The sequence below is a fragment of the Paramormyrops kingsleyae genome, chromosome 13 (genome assembly GCF_048594095.1).
Source record: "Paramormyrops kingsleyae isolate MSU_618 chromosome 13, PKINGS_0.4, whole genome shotgun sequence".
In the NCBI taxonomy this organism is placed as follows: domain Eukaryota; kingdom Metazoa; phylum Chordata; class Actinopteri; order Osteoglossiformes; family Mormyridae; genus Paramormyrops; species Paramormyrops kingsleyae.
The window spans coordinates 18021947-18042641 of NC_132809.1; the positions used below are offsets into that span (position 1 = coordinate 18021947).

Below are 20695 nucleotides of genomic sequence, written 5' to 3' on the forward strand. Positions count from 1 at the left end.
TACAAGATAATGTTCATGTTACTGAATCGGTAAGAAATCACATGTTTGAACTGGCTGAGCCGTGAGATTTCAGTGGTGCCAGTGAAGCAGGAGACTTGGTGTAAAATCAGTGCAGTCAGCTCCTCACTGCTGGCCTACAGCACGGCGCCTCAGATAGCTGGGTAGCTGTATGTGGATCAGCAGGTCTTTGGCTGACCTCCTCCTCACCTCGAGCTGAGACTTTAATTCTGATTGCGCAGTGGTGCACTGTGACCGGGTCACACACGATGCTTAACCTCAAATGCTACAGGCAGAAAAATTCACTTTCATAGGTGCTCCGTGCTGGAATGTTCTGACCAGCTAGACTATCTGGCCTCCTCATACTCCAGTGGCTCTGTTCGTTTAGCTCCTGTTTCTCTCTCGGTGCTCCTTGTCTCTTCTCCTGGCCCCCTGTGATGTCATTACTATCGATTTTATGTTTCAGGTGCTGCTGTCCGGGCTGATTGGGGTGGTGTCCTGGAAGAGGCCCCTGTCCTTGGTGGTGAGTGACCCCCACCCCAACACACGCATGGCCCTCTCTGCATTCTGGAATCCTGCCTGATGTAGAAAAGTTGGTTCATGGTGTCAGAACAGAAACTTGCAGGTTCTCCTGTGCTGTTAAAAGCCTGTCAGGGCTCTCCTATCCCCTATGGGGGAGTTGTGGGCCTTAGGCCTGGAAATGGACATCGTTAGATAAATAAATCTGTTGAAAAATCATTCTGTTCCCTGGGTCAGGTCGCCATGCATGTATATCCTGCCCTGCTAAAGCACAAGCGCTATGCCCCTCCACTTTTGACCTGCCCAACTGACACAGTACTTCAGACCATGAATCTGAAAGCGTGAAGGTTCTGTGCCTCTCCGGGCACTGAAGGGGGAGTCTGAGGCCCCGAGATCACTGAGACCTCCTGGGAAGTGGCTGTCCCAAGGGTGTGTGACTGATGTGTCATCACTCCTTCGTAATGTGCCAGGGAAGTGATCCAGTCCATGCTCTTGTAGGAGCAGAATGATCTCGATGGAGGTGTGTCCTTCAACCGATGACCTTCAGTGACCCACATGGATAGAAAGGTGTGCAAAGCTGGAGCAGACAGGCTCGAGTTGGGGGGAGCAGCGAGCTTCATTTTCTCGTCAGATGTTGTGATCTGACACCTCAATGGGGGTGGAAATGGGGGAGGAGCTGCTGCCTGGTTAATATTCCGTAAACATCATCTAATGAGGATGGCTCTCCTTCTCACACACCCCCACGCTGACAGCGCCACACGCTGCCAGCGTCACATGCTGCCAGCCTGTGCGTCTCTGCTTCAGACTTGGATCGCCCACGGGCAGTTGGGCGCCCCCTGGGGGTGGTGGTATGCTCGGACGCGGGGTGCAGGTGAGACTGATGGGGAGCGTCCTTCCAGCGATGACTCAGGGAGAAAATCACCAGCTCCATCTTCCTCAACCCGCATCGCTTCACTTTGAGGGCCCCCAATTATAAGCTCTGACCCCCCCAAGAGAGAGTTACACACGGTGAATACCAAGTTCACGATCTTCTGCCCAGGCGAGAGAGGGAGGGAGCAGGCGGGGGTTAGGACGATAGCCGGCGAGGCTGTCACGTGCCAGGGCTGTGACCTGTCGGGAAATGGGAGACATCTGTGGCCTGGCATCACGCAGGAATGCCAACCAGGATTCGGGGGGAGGAGGGGCTCTCAGTCTGCATGTTATGAAGCCCCCCACCCCTTGGGGATTGAGCGCACGGCAGGCATAGGAGCGATCATTACTGTAAGTCTGCCATCACCCAGAGCGACAAGCACCGAGGGTGGGGGTGGGGGGGGGGGCATACAGCAAGTCAGCTGACTACGGGAGAGGCCTCAGGTGACCTTTACTGAGCAGGTTTGTGTAAATACTCCTACTCATAAATGTAAGTAGACAGTGTAGTGCCATCAGACCCATCCAGTCTTTTATGGAAATGTTGTTAAGCAGGCCTGGGGTAATTACTTGGGCATTGTTGAAATAAGGCAGTAAGAGGGCCTCTTCATTGTTACCCTACTCTCCATGAGGGCAGGTTCCTCTCCGGGGTGACCAGACGCTCCGCCCGCCGTGCACAGACCCTCTGTGCTTCTCCACATCTTGAGAGACGCTCGAACGGACTCGACACCAAGCTCCGTCCCGTTGATTTCACTCATCAACAGCGGCAGAAAGGGGGATGCTGATTTTTGCGACACATTTAATGCGCTCTAATCACCTACAAGCACGTGCATTCCAGTGATGACACTGCATAATGAGTCGGTGCCCATGATCGAGCCAATTGTGAGGACTAACCTTCAGCCTAAGAGATCTGCTGGAAGGCGGCTTGTGTAGAGTCTCCTTCGCTGTCTGCCCACATACCTGTGCACCTTTTTGTCATCTTACTCCCCAGTATTCTGGTTTTCCCTTAAATTAAGCAGGAAATGGAATAGAGAGAAGTGCATTATGGGATTCAGTGTGGGTCTGACGATGTGCAAGACAGGAAGGTACGAATATGGCCTTTGATCCATAATAATGGAGTGTTTCATACACTCAGCAGACCTGCTGCTGTGTGGCACCTGTCACAAACTGCACAATAGGGACCACAGACCTACCCAGACTCACGGCAGGTCCATATGAGTCCGCCAGATTTCTGTCTTCAGTTTAGTGGGTTCCTGTCTGTTCACCCTCTCTCCCCCCCCAAGCTATGCTTGGCAATACTTGCATGCATTAACCTTTTCACAGACAGAAATAAATCTCATCAGCACGGTCACCTGCCTGAAAAAAAGCTCCTGTTGGTTTTTCTCAGGCTGCCTGTCCTTCCAAGTGTGTCTTTGTAATGTTGAGGTAATGGACACGCCCCTCTATGGACCCTTTTGGGACTGCCCTTATCCTTTGGGAAGCGGATCTCACTGGGCCTGTCCCTCTTCTTTGGGAAGCGGTACTCACTGGGCTGCCCCTCTTCTTTGGGAAGTGGTACTCACTGGGCTGCCCCTCTTCTTTGGGAAGTGGTACTCACTGGGCTGTCCCTCTTCTTTGGGAAGCGGTACTCACTGGGCTGCCCCTCTTTTTTGGGAAGTGGTACTCACTGGGCTGCCCCTCTTCTTAGGGAAGTGATACTCAGTGGGCTGCCCCTCTTCTTTGGGAAGTGGTACTCACTGGGCTGCCCCTCTTCTTAGGGAAGCGGTACTCACTGGGCTGCCCCTCTTCTTTGGGAAGTGGTACTCACTGGGCCTGTTCCTCTTCTTTGGGAAGTAGTACTCACTGGGCTGGCCCTCTTCTTTGGGAAGTGGTACTCATTGGGCCTGTTCCTCTTCTTTGGGAAGTGGTACTCAGTGGGCTGCCCCTCTTCTTTGGGAAGTGGTACTCACTGGGCCTGTTCCTCTTCTTTGGGAAGTAGTACTCACTGGGCTGCCCCTCTTCTTTGGGAAGTGGTACTCACTGGGCCTGTTCCTCTTCTTTGGGAAGTAGTACTCACTGGGCTGGCCCTCTTCTTTGGGAAGTGGTACTCATTGGGCCTGTTCCTCTTCTTTGGGAAGTGGTACTCAGTGGGCTGCCCCTCTTAGGGAAGCAGTACTCACTGGGCCTGTTCCTCTTCTTTGGGAAGTGGTACTCACTGGGCCTGTTCCTATTCTTTGGGAAGTGGTACTCACTGGGCCTGTTCCTCTTCTTTGGGAAGTGGTACTCAGTGGGCTGCCCCTCTTCTTTGGGAAGTGGTACTCAGTGGGCTGCCCCTCTTAGGGAAGCAGTACTCACTGGGCCTGTTCCTCTTCTTTGGGAAGTGGTACTCACTGGGCCTGTTCCTCTTCTTTGGGAAGTGGTACTCACTGGGCCTGTTCCTATTCTTTGGGAAGTGGTACTCACTGGGCCTGTTCCTATTCTTTGGGAAGTGGTACTCACTGGGCCTGTTCCTCTTCTTTTGGAAGTGGTACTCAGTGGGCTGCCCCTCTTCTTTGGGAAGTGGTACTCAGTGGGCTGCCCCTCTTAGGGAAGCAGTACTCACTGGGCCTGTTCCTCTTCTTTGGGAAGTGGTACTCACTGGGCCTGTTCCTCTTCTTTGGGAAGTGGTACTCACTGGGCTGGCCCCTCTTCTTTGGGAAGTGGTACTCATTGGGCCTGTTCCTCTTCTTTGGGAAGTGGTACTCACTGGGCTGGCCCCTCTTAGGGAAGCAGGCCATCATGTCACATAACACCGGGCTTAACTGGAGAACAATTCTGCCGACATGTCACTGATTTATGGGCGTAGGCCCCCACCCCACCCCTAGCTGGCCCAGGAGACATCATAAATCCTTCTGATAACCTTACCGGGGGGTCGCTGTTTATAATGGGCTGAGGCACACATGAGGGGGGGGCCCTGCATCCCCCCCTCAGACAGCACCCAGCCCTTCCTGCTAAACAAGCCCAATAGGAGCCACATTTGCACAATTAGCGCCCCATCGAGATTTGGGTCACATTGCCGGACGCGTCCGGCAGTGGATAGTCTGTGCGCTCTCAGCCTGTGTCCAGAAGCTGTATTATCATGCACCATGTTCTTGCTTCGTTCAAGCGTGGGGGAATTCAAATTAGTGTTCACCGAAGTTTAAAAAGGAAACCACATAAAACCAATTAGTTCAAGCCCAGCTGACCACAAAACTCAAATGTTACAGACCCGTAATATTCCCCATCAAATTGGGGGAGCTGTTTTTTTACTTGATCTCAACCCTCTAGCACTATAAGCTTTTCAAATGGCTAAACAAACGCAGAAAAACAGCAGCAGGAAAGATCTTGAAATAATAATGAAATGAATTCATTCGGTGAAAATGTAATTCATGACATTAAAAGAGCAGTTTGTTTTTGTTGTGGCACTCATAGGGTTCTCAGAGTCAGTACCACTGTTAGTGGGGGAGGGGGTCCTGTGTGATGTGAGGTAAACAGGTGATTGGGCTGGGCTAGCCCCATGTGAATAATGAGGGAGGGGGGAGGATTGTTTTGGAGTCTGCCTGCCCGGAGCCATATTGGCCACGCCCCTAAGCGGCACCCTCCCCCAGCGGACCGAAGGGCGACCCTGAGCTGTGGCAGTATATCGGCTTGGTTCAGATTCACCAGTGTCCCGTCACATCCGCTCGTGATCCTGACGAGTGGGACACGCCGCGCCGCGTGGGAGATGTTTGATGTTAAATCCCGCAGAGTTCCCGGAATAACCACACGGTGCGTGGACGTGACGGTACCCGTGTCACGGCGTGGAGCCCGGCAGCAGACGAGCCACACGTCCCACAGCGCATCCTGCAACCGACACGCGCTCAGGTGCTAAGATCGATGACGTCGCCGATAATGTCGTGATAGTGGCAGCTCAGCCCGGTCCATCTGTGTCTCTGTCTGTCCGTGGACATGCAGAATGCCATGTGTGACTGTCATGGCGTGTCACTGCAGGGAGGAATCTTAGTCTCCAGGTGAACAGGCAGAAAAAAACAGAAACTTGCAGTCAGTCTGCCAGACACCCACACGCAAAACTTTCACCGTGACCATCTGGGCCTGACTCTCGCATACTTTCCTTCTTTCCTTGTTTGTGAGTAACGGTATTCTTGCATTTTAATTAATTAGCAATCGGATCATATGAGACTGGATGGTGGTATTGACGTCTGCCTTCCTCCTTGCCCAAGTGTTTGTTGCCTGAATGAATGAATAAGGTAAATGAACGGAGAGCTTCACGAGCCACGGCCATATGCGATCCATACTGCGCACCCGCATTTATCATGCCAGGAGAATGAGGAATATCACAGTCACTCCATCTATTTGGGAGTGATGGAGGGAGATGAGTTATTTATATCGTCATTTCGCTGCAGCACCTTCCGGAAGCCTTGTTCGTTACATTTTTTTTCTGATGAAAACAAAGCCATTTTGCTCCCGCTCTTGTTTCTGCCTTTCCGCTCCACAAATCATGCGAGGCACAAAAAGGACATCTGTCATGGCACTCAACCACCAATGCCCCCCACCCTCTACCCGGCTGTGAGGGGGTGCCCAGGATCCTGCGTACAGGGCTCCCGCGGAACGGAAGGAGGATGCGGGATATGCTGACCCTTCTCTGATTTGTTGGAATATTCCTCCCCTGGATGGATGTGAGCCTCACCCGGTCGTGACAAACGATGCCGCTGACGTCCGTGAGCTTTCGCCTTCACTTATACTGTCCATGAGACAGATGAGGATGTGGCAAGTGCCCTACCCCAGCTTTCACGTGTAAGAGGTGTATTCTGGGACCTGTCTTTGTGTGAAGGACGAGCCCTGTGCTAAATGGCTATGAGAATGTTAGCTGATCAATCGGTGCGACCCTGATTACCCCCCTGACACTCTTAAGCAGTAACAAACAGGGTTCCTATCTAAGGTGTGCACTGCAACTTACAGTTATACAACTGGCAGTGAAAATTCAAGATGGGTGTTTATTTTATGACATGATTAAAATTCTCTTTTATATTTTTGTTAATATGATACCAACTGCCATACTTTCATATAACATATTTTTTGTCATTCCCTGGAGGACTTTGCTTGTCTGCTTTTAAACACCAGGATTAGTTTTGGGGCATTTGAGAGATGAACCCTGTGCAGTGTGCAGCTAATGGAGATTAACCCTCACTGCTTCGCACTGCTGATGACATTAAAGATTATAACACAACTCTTGTAGAATTCAAATAAAATAAAATAAAATGAAAGTGAGGCTGACAATGGAAACGGGAGCCAGGCACTGGGGCTGGCTGAGATTCTGTGGCCAAACTGGACTTTTGGACAGACCTGGGAAGTTTTACTCAGAGTAGCAATTTCTAATGTTCAGGTTGACCACGGGATCTTAAGGAGATCCTGATTGCTTGATATATGAATGTTTGGCCTGGTTCTGGGCATGCCCAGTAAGTCTCCGTGTTTGTTTACACTGTATGCTGCATTTTTTCATTATGCTAATGAATGGCTGCAAGGCTGAGGAGCAACGTCAGGTCCCTGGTCTGTCACTAATCTGGCCTTGATGTAACTGATGAAACAAATTGGGAAGGAAGTGAGGAAGGAGGTGGGAGGGAATAATCGTGGGCTGGGGGTGGGGCTGGATGGCTGGCTGGTTGGCCGGTTGGCTGATTGGCTGGATGGCCGGCTGGCTGATTGGCTGGATTGCTGATTGGCTGGCTGATTGGCTGAATGGCCAATTGGCTGGATAGCTGGTTGGTTGATTGGCTAGATGGCTGATTGGCTGAATGGCTAGCTGATGTGTTTGCATTAAGCTGGAGTACCACAGCAGAGTAGTCACTGCGGTAAACGAGGCTGCCACCAACAGAAGTGGACACTTAGGCGAGGACATGGTCCTCAGGCGTGGTCATCTGTTAAGCGGGCCCTAAGGGAGTGAAGAACATCATTAAAGCATTCCCTGAGCGACCTTCTGAAAGCCACTGTAGTTATCTGGGAAATCATAGTGGGAAAGGGCCTGAATTTATATGAAAATTATGCTTTACTTCTGATGGTCTCAGAATGAAGGATGAGATTTGATTCGATTCATTTAGTCTGTTGGTCCCTTAAGTGGCCTGAGAAATAAAACCATATGGAAGTATTTATTGAGGAGGAGTTTATCAGAGAGGAAGAGTGATTATGAGGGTTAGACTTGATCTGGCCCTGGAGATGTTATGTTCATCCACCAACAGATAGACCACATGCTGTTTGCACTGGGTACGTCAATAACTGTTACATCGCTCCAATTGGTTTCAGGCATGCTCAGTCCCACTGGTGTTGACTTTAGGCTTGTGAATATTTTTTTGTGAGGTAGCACAGGTTTTTCTATGAGACGAACGGTCCTAAAAACTGTAATGACTCCTCTGTCATTCTGTACAGCCTTATATGATGAGCAATTTGTTGAGTGTCACGACTGAATAAGGTCATACTGGCAACAGTGATCTTTCTGTACACTTCACCGTCTATCTCAGTCTGTCCCCCTCCCTGTCTCTGTCCATGTCAGTCTGTCCACCTCCCTGTCTCTGTCCGTGTCAGTCTGTCCACCTCCCTGTCTCTGTCCGTGTCAGTCTGTCCACCTCCCTGCCTCTGTCCGCGTCAGTCTGTCCACCTCCTTGTCTCTGTCCGTGTCAGTCTGTCCACCTCCCTGTCTCTGTCCGTGTCAGTATGTCCCCCTCCCTGTCTCTGTCCGTGTCAGTCTGTCCACCTCCCTGTCTCTGTCCGTGTCAGTCTGTCCACCTCCCTGCCTCTGTCCGTGTCAGTCTGTCCACCTCCCTGCCTCTGTCCGTGTCAGTCTGTCCACCTCCTTGTCTCTGTCCGTGTCAGTCTGTCCACCTCCCTGTCTCTGTCCGTGTCAGTATGTCCCCCTCCCTGTCTCTGTCCGTGTCAGTATGCCCACCTCCCTGTCCCTGTCTGTGTCAGTCTGTCCACCTCCCTAGCTGCCCGTGTCAGTCTGTCCACCTCCCTGCCTCTGTCCGTGTCAGTCTGCCCACCTCCCTGTCCCTGTCTGTGTCAGTCTGCCCACCTCCCTGTCCCTGTCCATCGCAGTCTGTTCATCCCTCTGTCTCCCTCCTACTCACTGTATCCCTGCCTTTCTCTTCCTTACCGTCTCAGTCCATTCCGAGTCCGCCTCTGTCTCAGACTATTACCATCGCTATCCTATCTCTGGCCATCTCTCCGTCTTTGTTTGTGTTCGTCACGACTCTTGCAGGCTCCCCCTGCCCCCCCCCCTCCTCGTCACCCTCGCTTTTGTGCCTGCCATCATTATCAGCCTGTCACTTTTACCCTAACTCTCTGCACCAGGAGGATTAGGCGGCCTTGGGGAAGGTCACTGCCGGGGGAGGACGGCGGAGCTGCTCGTCATCCATCTTTTATGCTGCTTATCCTCCATGGGCTTGAGGTGTCAGTTTGTCCCATAATTGGTCCATCACTACCATAAAAACGGCTCGTTCTTAGACAATGGCGTGCGTGTGACAGGTCACACGGCTTGAGGTATTGCATTTATGCGGCCTGTCTGTCCCATTCAAGGTTTTGTTGTACGTTACATTACAGTAATTTGGGCCATAAATGGTGATCTCTACACAAAGGTATGTGTCAGAGACCTTATTGAATTATCTGCTTCATCGGAGTGCTTCATACTGCGAAACAGAGAGATTAGGGGAATGCTCACCCTAAAGGTTTGGTCCCTTTTGGTTTGCAGGTGCCACCTTATTCCTACTATGTCTGTTCAGCGTCTGTCCACAGGATCTGCTCCTGCTTATGCCTTCAGCTGTGCTGGCTGCGTGTTATTCAGAGGCAGAAAGCGCAGTAAATGCGGCAAGGGGGCAGCCCCACGTGCCAAGGCGAGACGCAGTGTCTGCAGTCAGCAGTGGTGCTGACATGTTTGCTTTGCAGGATGCAGACTCGGGTGCTGGTGCCAGGGATGAGAGAAGCAGAGACGGAAAACGATTATCTCTCAGGCGTGTGAGGAAAAGATGCCGGTGAGGAGTGAGCGGGCGGGAGGTGGGGGGGGCCGTTAATCATACCGCTTCCTGTCTGAAAGGCTGGCGCTCTGTGGTCTAACCGGAGCCCCCCTCACGTGCTGAGCCGGCTCTTCAGCCTCTGATAAGGAACACCGTGGAAAGTGGCCCCCCGCGGTCTCTACACCCGACCCCCCCCCACGCATTTATGGAGCGTAACGTGCGGTGCTGAAGTACCTGCGGGTCGCAGGATCTCCGCTGATCCATTTAAACACACACTGCTTTGGTCAGGAAGTGCAAAGACACTTTTTAAAAAGTAAATCTGTGTGGAGTGGATGCATGGAGGTGGGGGTACTGGCGGGGGGGGGGGGGGTACTAGGTTTGAGCTTTTGAATGACTCAGTTGGTCCTCCGAATTATAATATGGTGACTATATTTATTCCTGCTTGGGTGTTTGTGTTAAGATACTATTAGCCAGCCAGTCTCTTGTTTTGTTTTTCCTACTATTATTCCTCTGATGTGCAAGTTGTGACATCTTTCTGGAATCCCTGTCTGCTCCGTTCCTCGGTTCCCCCTCGCAGGGGTTCCCGTTGCTACAATCTCATTGTGTCGTTACTCTTGCCGACGGTGGATCGCTAATGTCGTGAGTCTGACTTTGTGAGGCTGTTCTGGGCACATGAAGTTGAGGTGGTGTTTACTGTGTATGTGACACGCATCTTAAAACCTTAAACTGTGACGCATTTAATTCAGGTGCTGAGCTGTGAGTATTTCAGCACCATGGACAGCTACCAATGCTGCTGAATTGTCAGTCAACTTTAGGATGAAATTGAAACAGGAGGATTAAAATGTTGGCTTGGGCTGTTGAGTTTAGATTTACACTGAAATATGCAATCAGAATAAGCCATTAACAGCACAGTTATTAATCAGTGAGTACAATTCAGGAGATTATTTAAAATCAACATTATACACTTTATGGACACACTCAGATTAAGGTGTTTCATTCAGATCCATTGCCACAGGTGTATAAAATCAAGCACGTAGCCATGCAGTCCGGTTTGCAAACATTTGTGAAAGAATGAGTCAGAATTCAAGCATGGTGCTGCCATAGGATGCCACCTTTGTAATAAAATTTGTGAAATTTCTTCCCTGCTACATATTTCATGGTCAACTCTAAGTGGTTTAGGAAGCACAGAAACTCAGCCAGGAAGTGACAGAGCACGTAAAGCAGCAGAGTGGGATGGCTGAGTGCCGAGGCGCATAACGCGTAACAGTCGCCAACACGATGTTGACTCAGTAACTGCAGAGTTCCAAACTTCCTCTGGCATTAACACCAGCACAAAAACTGCACTGGGAGCTTCATGGAATGGGATTCCATGGCTGAGCAGCTGTATGCCGGCCTCACATCACCAAGCGCAATGCCAAGCGTCAGATGGAGTGGCGTAAAGCACACTGCCACTGGACTCTGGAGCAGTGGAAACGCGTTCTGTGGGGTGACGAATCGCACTTCTCTGTCTGGCGGTCTGATGGACAGATGCCGCGAGAACGTTACCTGCCTGACTGCATTGTGCCAGCTGTAAAGTTTGGTGGAGGAGGGATAATGGTATGGGGCTGTTTTTCAGGGGTCTCCTGGGTTTTCCCCGCCTTGTGCTGTTTGCTGGGATAGACTTTGGGTTCCCCCAGTTCCAGATCCCTTTTGGGAGCAGGAAACAAAACCGGACGGCATTCCTCATTCAGACTGGAAGCCCCCGCTGGTTTGAGCGTTGGCTGGGATGTGGTGACCTGATACGATGGCTAGCGTGAGAGGCTGATGGAGTAGCTCATCCCAACCTTGGGCATCACACTGCTTCATGCCACCCGGCATCTCACTTCACTCATTGGGCCCTGCGCTCCAATCACAGTCAGCCTCTTTGAAGCCGACCAATAAGGAGAGTTTTTGCTGCCCCCTTGTCTCCTTGTGAGCCCTGAATGGTCTCCGTGCCAATCACGGCTCCCACGTCAGCCACACTGAATGTCCCTCATCTATCGATCACATTGAAAATGACATTGTTCAATCAAGAAACATTACATTAGTCTAGGTGTTGATTTAATGAGATTTATTTTGTGCTGGGGATCTGTGAATTCAGAATCAAAGAGAGTAGAGCAGCAGTGCTATATCCAGTTTTCATTGAAATTTTAACTGCAGTTAGATTCCCAGCAATGTGCTTGGTGCAAAGAACAGCTTGTGAACTTTGCACTACGTTACAATGCCTGTACTGCACTCATACCTGCAGGATAAACGCTTTCTTAATGCCGAATGCACACATGCACCCATAACCCCTGATGCTGCACTGCACCTCCATCATCCTGAAAGCTGTCCCAGGAGGTGCTGGCCCGGCTGTACCGCTCAGTCGCTTTACACACCAGTCCAGGCCTCAACGGGCTCAGCCTCTGTGCCTGTGATCGGAAGGTCGCCCGTTCCAGCCTGGCTTTTGCAGAGTAGCTACACGTCTGTGAGGCCCTTGAGGTGGATGTCCTTCCCTGCCAAGCTCACTGTCACCCTTATGTGTGTTTGTGTGCCATGGAGAGCAAGATGGGGTAGACAAAGAGAATTTCCCCGTGGGGATCAATGAAGTATTATTATTATTAATATTAATAAATGACACATCTTTGGAGTATGGGTGGAATAGAAGGAGAGCATAGATATGGGGCTGGGACTCAATCCCACAACCGCAGAAGTGCAAGTGCCACCCGCTGACGCACGAGAACGCAGCACCACCCGCTGACGCACCATGCTGTCCGGAGTGCGTACAGAACGCTCCCGATACGGCCCAGTTCACATCCTATAACGCACACTCTGAGGATCACACACAACGCTAATGACAGGCTCCCCCACACATCTCTGCTCCAGCACCCCTGCAGTGCACTTACCTAATGAGGGAGTCTTGAACATCTTTCAAGTTCCCATGCCTCAGAAAGCTTTTCTCCTTCCTCTTAGGAACTCCAGTTACTGTTCTCATTCTCTAAGACAAATAATTTAGTAATTTCTATGCAAAAGCAGAAGCCCCTGTTGATCTCCAAACCAACAGTGCCACAGAGCACATTCAGCCAGCTGTGATTAGGAACCTTTCCAAAGCGGGCTTTCTGATTGGCCGCTGGCTCAGAGGGATCAGCGTGGGAATACGCGTCACCACATCCCATTCTGCATGGCTTCCATCGAAATGGGATTACTTCCTGCCTTTTCCCTGGCTCAGGAACAGCTCTCCATCTCCCCTTCTGGAGTTTGCACAGGATTGGGGGTGATACAGCCGTGGGCTGACTGGGGGGAGGGTCTCCTGCCTTTAATTCCCCTCCCCTAGAATCCTCTGGGCTGTTAAATGTTTGACTGATCTTAGAAAAATAGACGGATTCATATCCAAAGGATTAGTTATGAACCAAAGATGGCTGCTGTTTCTGGCTTCTCTCCCTCTCTCGTTTCCCGTTATTTAACGCCTGTCCAGCCACCCGTGTTTATTTTGTCGTTCTGCTTTCGCGTGCAGGAGAAAAAGTCTCACCTGTTTCCGCGGTGATGAGCGAGCTCCGGTCTCTCTCTCCGGGGAGCCACACCTCAGCCAGCTGATGCCGAAAAAAGCCCACTCAGGTGTGGAGAGAGATCATCTCGGTGTGCGTTTGTTCTTTCTTCCATTAGTTATCTGAAAAGCTGTTTGTCTATAAAAAGAATTTTAAATGCATAATAAGAACCAGAAATCTGCCCGGTGTAACCTGATCGCTGCCTGGACTAGACACTCCCTGTAAAGACCATCCCTACAAAACCTACAGTACAACCTCCACCTCATCTCCACAATCTTGTCGAAGCATCCAGGTAATGATTTTGGTACCAAACATCCTCGTATACAGTGACAACTCCGCTCCATTCTGTTTTGGAGTAACAGGCTTCTTCCTGCTGATAGTCACTGTCACAGAGTTCTGAGCATGATGACCAGCCCTAACAAGGCCGGCTGCCTCTCCAGGTTGGGTATGAGCTGCACGGTTACTCTGTGATTTCCTCCCTTTGGCATAGTCATCAGACTGAGGCCACATTCACACCTTGGAGCTTGTCGGCATCTAGTCTGGGATGGAGATCTGTCACATTGTTCTGCCTGGTGGATTTATCACGACAGAACTCCGCCAGGGTTTGGTTTTTCAAAACGGAACAGTCTGAATGGATGATGTGTTCAGTGTTTAAGATGCGGCTGTGTGAGTTCTCGAGGTGCTTTAAGCTGCTGCTGACTTACACCGTGTCCGGCTGATCCCAGGACAGCTGGTTATGTCAGGCTGAGTTGCCAGGACAACTGGTTCCTTTACTGCTGACTAGCAGAGCTTGTTTAGCATAAGTGGATCAGCGTTAACGCTGACGTCACCCCCTGTAGTTACGGCAAGAAATTGATTAGTTCCCCCAGCTGTAAAAATGGTCTTTAATTTGGCAGGCTAATCATTCTGCCTGTCGAGTCGCGCAGTTCGAGGTGACGTGGGTTCCAACACCTGTCAGGCAAGCATCGCTAATCCGTATACATGTCACTGAGAACTACGGCTGCTGACTGAGCTCTTTGGTGAAATTCCCACCAGTGCCTGAGTCCTCCCTTTGTCCTCATCTTTGGATCTCCGGGATTTGTTCTCATGTTTACTGTCTGTGTGTTCACTCCATTTCTTTTGCTGTCTGGTTTCCCTCTCTGTCTGTTTGCTGTTTCTCTCTCTTTGACTACAATCACCGTTCTCTCCCTGTCTCCCTCTCTCAATGTTCACGGTTTCTCTCTCTCCCTCTCACTATGTTCTCTCTTTCTCTGTCTCTCTCTCTAACCATGTTCTCTGTCTCTCCCTTTCTCTTTCTTTGACTACATTCTCTCCCTGTCTCTCTTTCTCTGATTTGCTGTTTCTCTCTGACCACATTCGTCATCTCTCTCTCTCCCTGTCATTTCCTGTCTCCCCGTCTCTCTCTCTGACTGTGTTTGCTGTCTCTCTCTCTGTCTCTCTCTTTAACTACAATCATTGTTTCTCTCCCTATCGCTCTTTCTCTGTTTTGCTATTTCTCTCTGACCACATTTTCTCTCTCTCCCTGTCATTTTCTGTCTCCCCATCTCTCTGTCTGTCTCCCCTCGTCTCTTACTATCTGTCTCTCTTTCTGACCACGTTCACTGTCTCTCTTTCCCTTTTCATCTCTTTTGCCCCTCTCTCACTGACTATATTCGCTGTCTACCCCCCCCCCCACCCCCATTTGTCTCTGAGCCTGTAGACTGTGTTCTCCATCAGCTGTTTGGTGTGGAATCACCTTTTCCTCGCTGGCACTGGGGGGGAAGGCAGCTTTTACGTTCCATCCTCATCATGAGTGAGGCGTCCATCCAGACCTCATTGTCTTATCTGGCAAAGGTCAGGAACTGATTAAAAAGTTGAGCAGTGCAGGTTAATCACGGCATGACCCTCTGCGGGCTCCTCGCTGGTCCGCTGTTTGATTTAATCAGTGTGTCCTTGGGGGCCCCTGCACCGAGCCTCTCCTGCAGCAGGATCCTCTACCCCCCCGTACCCCTGCCCCCTCACATCTCTATCCTGCTATATTAATCTCTATCCCCTGCCTGCCTTTGTCTGTATCTCTATTGTCTGGGCACCTCATTTGGCCTTTTGTTGTCCCACATCATCTTTTTTTCTGCTTGTGTTTCATCCTCACGAAGTACAGATTCATAACCACAGACCATTCATACCGTGCGTATCATCATATTACTATAGACTTAACTACTGATTCTTAAGAAATACTCTATGAGAATCCTAGTGGAAAGGAAATTGATAATGACAAGTGATAAGAGCATAATTACCATGAATCAGGCCAGTGAGGTGGCTTATAAGTCTTTTGTGTAAAATCACCTGAATTTTGTGACCTCGCTGGCACACCCCAGTCCAGGAAGTGGGAAACAATCACTCCTTATCTCTGGTGAATGTATAGAAACTATGTATCACCCTCTAAATCCATTTTACTTATATGGCTTCTTTGGGTTTCTCCGTGAAGGACACAGCGCACTGCCACCATCCACCATCTCTTTATTTGGTTCCTCTGCCGATCAGACAGCCCCCAGTATCTCTGCCAGTTTCTCATTGGCCAAGTGTCTCATTTTCTGGGTTTTGCCGCTTAATTGCAAAGTTGAAGGGATTCTCTGCTATTTATAACAATGCAGTGGCATCTCTCACCCATGAGGCAGGTCCTGCACGTACTTCCTGCTTATGGAAAGATACTCTGAAACAAACACCCCAGAGTTCTGCACAAATAAAATTGATGAGGTGATTTTCTTTAAAAAATAATAATAATTATAAGCCATACCTAAGTACTTCCCAGTCTCATAATGAGTTGTGAAACCAAGTCAGTGAAGCTCTGTCAGATATAATGAATCTATCTGCAGTCTCTGCTGCCTGGGAGATTATCAGGTTACTTCCTGTCATGCTGGAGGGTCTTTTGTCCCTCTGTGCATCGACTATTTTCAAGGAAGTAGACCACTGACTGACCCCCCCCCCCCACTTTCTGGCATGGAACCAAATGTTACCAACACCAGCAGCAATTATTTCTGTTTTGATATTCTGTATGGATGGATCCATACCTAGCATTATGCAGACACAAAGGGTTAATGGTGCCCGTCCAGTCCATCTGCCACTCCTCGAGGGAGGCTCCCGACCTGCCTGCAGTGATTCCTGCCTTTTCTCACCTCCTTACACCCAGCGCCACAGACAGCCTTTATTTATCACATCTACCTTGTGTCACATTAAGGCGGGGGCCACATCCACACCCGATCAGAATGCTGTTTTCTTTTCCCGCTTGCGTGGAGCAGAGAGGCTTCCTCCCCCCCATCTTCAGCAGTTCAGCACGCTTCATTCCAGATGCTCCGGGCAGCCTGGAGGATAAGTGGTTGGTGGGGTGGGCTTGTTCTACCGTCTCTGCAGGGGGGGGGCGGAGGGAGTGCTCAGCATCCCGGCTCCAGCGGAGGATGGATGAGCTAGCCGCAAATAAAACATACCCCCCCCCCCCCGCCCCCCACAACAAACAAACTCATCACCGAGGACTCTACAGGCTTATCTGACTGAAGAGGAATGGCGTCCTGTCGCAGTGGCGCCGTGCAGCAAATGCTGATGTGGGCGCCGGGGAACGGAGAGCCGCGTGTTTTTCCCGGCCGGCCTCCCACAGGGTCCCGGCGCAGTCACCCACTCATGTGTCAACACGCCACCAAACCTGCCGCGATGCAGTTCGCGCTGCCTGTCTGCACCTCGGCACGGCGTTCAGGCATGCGGGCGCACGAGCGACTGCTGCTGAGCATGTGACTAGCACTGCTAAAGCTATAAGCCAAGTGGAAATTAATAGGGGGCCGCCATGCTTTCAGACACCATACCAGGAGATGTGCACCGAGTAGAGGTGTCAGTCATCTATCACCTAATATTGCTAATTAATATATATATATATATATTTTTTTTTAAAAAAGCTTAAATGGCACAGAGGTTATGGACATATCTGCAATCTGTGATGTCTGCATTTGCTTTAGTCATTAACAGTCTCAGAATTCATGGAATGACTGCTGTCTCATTTGCAAATTACAATGTGAAATAATTACTGTTTTGTCTCAGGTTCCATGAGTGATATTAATTTTGAAAAAGGGCAATTCATCTGCTTTGGATGAGGGCAGGGCTGAATGAAGCTGATTTGAGTTTTTGGGACTGAATGAAGCTGATTTGAGTTTCAAGGACTCTGTGAAGCTGGTTTGAGTCTTAAGTATTGAATGGAGCTCGTTTGAATCTTGGGGACAGAAATCAATGATGTTGGTTTGAGTTTTCTGGATGAGGCTTAATGAAGCTGGTTGAAGTGTCCAGGACTGAATGGAGCAGGTTTGAGTTTCATGGACTGAATGAGTTTTGGTTTGAGTCTACAGGACAGGGATGAATGAACCTATTTTGAGTGTCCAGTATCCGGGTCAGCCCCTCTTGTCCCACTCTGTGTCCCTTCCCCGTTTGGCCAGCAGGTGTCGCTGGTCATCCCGTCCTTCATGTTAGTCTTTGTTCTCTCCTGTTACCTGTCTGGCCACATGGCTCAATGTGTTGAGCATGTGGTTGCCTGTGATCCCTGTCCTGTGTTTGAATCCTGCCTCCTCTGTTTTTGTATTTTGCTCCCTAGTGTTTCATTTGGGTTTTTCTAGCTCTTGTATCTGGTGATTTTGTATTTGGTTTTTGGTTTTGTTCCTTGTGCCCCTGCTTGTGTCTTTACCTGTCTGTAATTCCCCAGTATTAGTTTCTGTTTCCTTGGTTAGTTCTTAGTTTCCCTGTTTTTAGTTCCTTTGAGTTTATTAGTTTCATCTGTGCCCTGTTTTCCTGGTCTTTGTTAATTAGTCTCACCTGTCCTGTGTTAGTCTCATTACCCCTTAGTTTTTTAGTTCCTGCTTCTGTTCAGTTCCCCAGTGGTTCATTGTTGTTACTCGATGGTAGATGTTTTATTGTGAAGGTTCTGTTTTTTGTGCTTGAGTATTATTCCTGGTATTAGATGTTACCTGCCCTGTTTTTGTAGTTAGTCTTTGTTTAATTTTAACTTAGTTCAGTTAAATAAACCCCGTTTGTTGTTCTTGGAGCTGCCAGTGGGTCGTCCACCTTTTTTGTGCTCATGTCATGCCACGGGTCCATGACAGTCCAGGACTGAATGAATTGGTTTCAGCCTTCAGGACAGGGCTGACTGAAGCTGGTTTGAGTCTTCAGGACTGAATGAAGCTGATAAATCTTCAGGACAGGGCTGACTGAAATCCTCTACAGTCAATTTGCAACCTAAAGACGGCAGGTTTTTATAGACTGTATTAATGACTCCTCATTCCCGCCCCTGTTAGGTGAAAATGAGTAATTGCCTTAGATAATGTCTAAGTCTTGTGTGTGTCCCCTGCTGACTGGCGTTCTCTCATCATTCATTATCTTTTGATTTCACTTCCTCTTTGCCGCCTTGCCTCTTCTGAGGCATTCTGATGATATTTATCAGAATCAATTTTTATCCGAGCTGAGGCATTGCTGCAGCGTATACAAATGTCACCATGTGTCCTAAAGTGACTCATTGCATCAAAGTCATATTGTCCTGCAAAACCTCATCTATATGTACACTGCATAAGAAATTATAGATTATAGAATTGAAATCAATTCAGGCAATAATTGTGTGCCTTAAGTGGTCCAGAAAGTGTGAGGTGAAAGGTTTGGGGGACTGACACCAAGCCTTGGAGTTGGGGTGGGATGGCTGACCGCTCACATTCATTCAGACGCTGGTTTCTGAACGCTCAGTGTGGTAATCCATAAAAAGCGGGTCAGCCAGTGCGCCACACAGTGGCCAGCGGGGGACTAACAGTCAGATGCTAATACTCTGTGAGCGCTGTCACGTGGCAGGGTCTTTTTTTCATACCGCTATACTCTCCAGACATTATACCATGGTATACGTTACTTTAATGTATTTTCAAAAGCAATGCTATTCCGGTATTCTTGAAATCACCCCCACAGCCCTCACTTGGGAAATCTTTTCGCCAAGATTGTAAAATAAGGCGCTGTAACAGAAATGCGGCGGTATACCATCTTACCTTAATACCGGCCACACCGGCTCCCATCTCGTATTCGTCTGAGCAGAGGCTCACTGAAGGGCGGCTGGGGGATTGCTAAGGCCGTGCTTCGGAGCAGCGAAGTGCCAGACCCATGAGAAGTGAGCTAGGGACCATGTTCATGCAGCAGACGGAGGTCTTACACCCGGGACATGGGAGTGTGGCTGGGCCAGAGACAACAATAGAGCCTCATTGGCTCTGATTCCGACATGGGGATTGGACTTGGCTGTCGAGGCAGGATTATTGAACTCTGTTAGTACGTCACAAACTGGAGTAGAAGTGGGATGCTGATAAACATAGACTTTACCTGGTCTTTTTATACTTTAACGTAAAACCTGTGTACCAATACGTTTGCCTTGGTTATAGAGAGGCAGTCTGAAACCTGCCTCCCTGATTTACTCAGATTGACTTACTCTTCTCTAGCACAAATGAAATCATCTGTAATTTTAATCACATGGCACTTTTATTATGCAAGGTTTTGCTGAGATACTCAGATGCTGAGTCAGATGGGCGTTCAGCCACCTTGTCTCACTGATCTGATACTGAGAGCATAGTGCCAGGGGAAATGCCCATCCGCTTTGGAAACCCCCTTTCCAGCTGTGCAGACCCGGGCCGGGGTAAATCCCCCCCTTTGGGTTTGGCTGCAGACCCGTTTCTGTTGGTACCGGAGTGTCGCACAGTACTGCTGCTGATGTGATTCATTTAGCTCACAAATGAGATGAAGAAAGAGTCAAAGTGGCACCAGCATGAGGCTGCGCTGGGCAGGAGGAACCCCATTATCATGGCTGTTAATCACCTGGGGGGGGGGGCTTGCATGTGCCGCGGTGAGTAATATTCCTAATGAACTGGGTGGGGATTGCCCCCCCCACCATGTAACACCTTGGCCATTTTCTCTTGCGTGGGCATTAAACCTGTTTACTTATTGATTTAAAAAGTGTGATCCCATGAGACAGGTACCTGGCACTGCAGGACTCAGCAACGGTAGCCGGGGCTTTAATAAAGAGGATGTCTGTGTTAAAAACCAGCTCCTGGTTGCTTCTATTATGCTATTTCGGCGGGGGGGGGATTGAAGTTCTGTCTAATGGCACGCCTAGTTTAAGGAATGTTCTTACTTAAAATTACTTAGGATTAAGAGGCAGGAGGAAATTTTTTGTATTATTAAGTTGAAAAAGTTTTAAGGAAAAAAATAGTCACAGATGTTCTGTAGTCACCATGTGCCTTTTGTTGGATTAGTTGGTTATCTTGGGATTATCTGCTTCAGTTTGATGAAATTAGCTCTATGCCCAGAAGTATTGGGTTCTGCTTGGAGTGTCCTCACACACGGCTAGCCGTGCCCGTACCCTCTGACTGTCCTCACGAGCGGCTAGCCGTGCCCGTACCCTCTGACTGTCCTCACGCGCGGCTAGCCGTGCCCGTACCCTCTGACTGTCCTCACGAGCGGCTAGCCGTGCCCATACCCTCTGACTATCCTCACAGGCGGCTAGCCGTGCCTGTACCCTCTGACTGTCCTCACGGGCGGCTAGCCGTGCCCGTACCCTCTGACTGTCCTCACAGGCGGCTAGCCGTGCCCGTACCCTCTGACTGTCCTCACGCGCGGCTAGCCGTGCCCGTACCCTCTGACTGTCCTCACGCGCGGCTAGCCGTGCCCGTACCCTCTGACTGTCCTCACTCGCGGCTAGCCGTG

General features: G+C 49.8%; 1 protein-coding gene across 4 annotated transcripts in view; it reads left to right on the forward strand.

The window, feature by feature from the left end:
* LOC111846767 (protein ENTREP2-like) overlaps positions 1-20695 on the forward strand; it is a 77645-nt gene that overhangs the window by 37152 nt on the left and 19798 nt on the right. For all 4 annotated transcript variants that reach the window (XM_072698327.1, XM_072698328.1, XM_072698329.1 and 1 more), the window contains exon 2: positions 464-520. In XM_072698327.1, coding sequence (XP_072554428.1) covers positions 464-520 — 57 coding nt within the window. The remainder of the gene's footprint in view (positions 1-463; positions 521-20695) is intronic.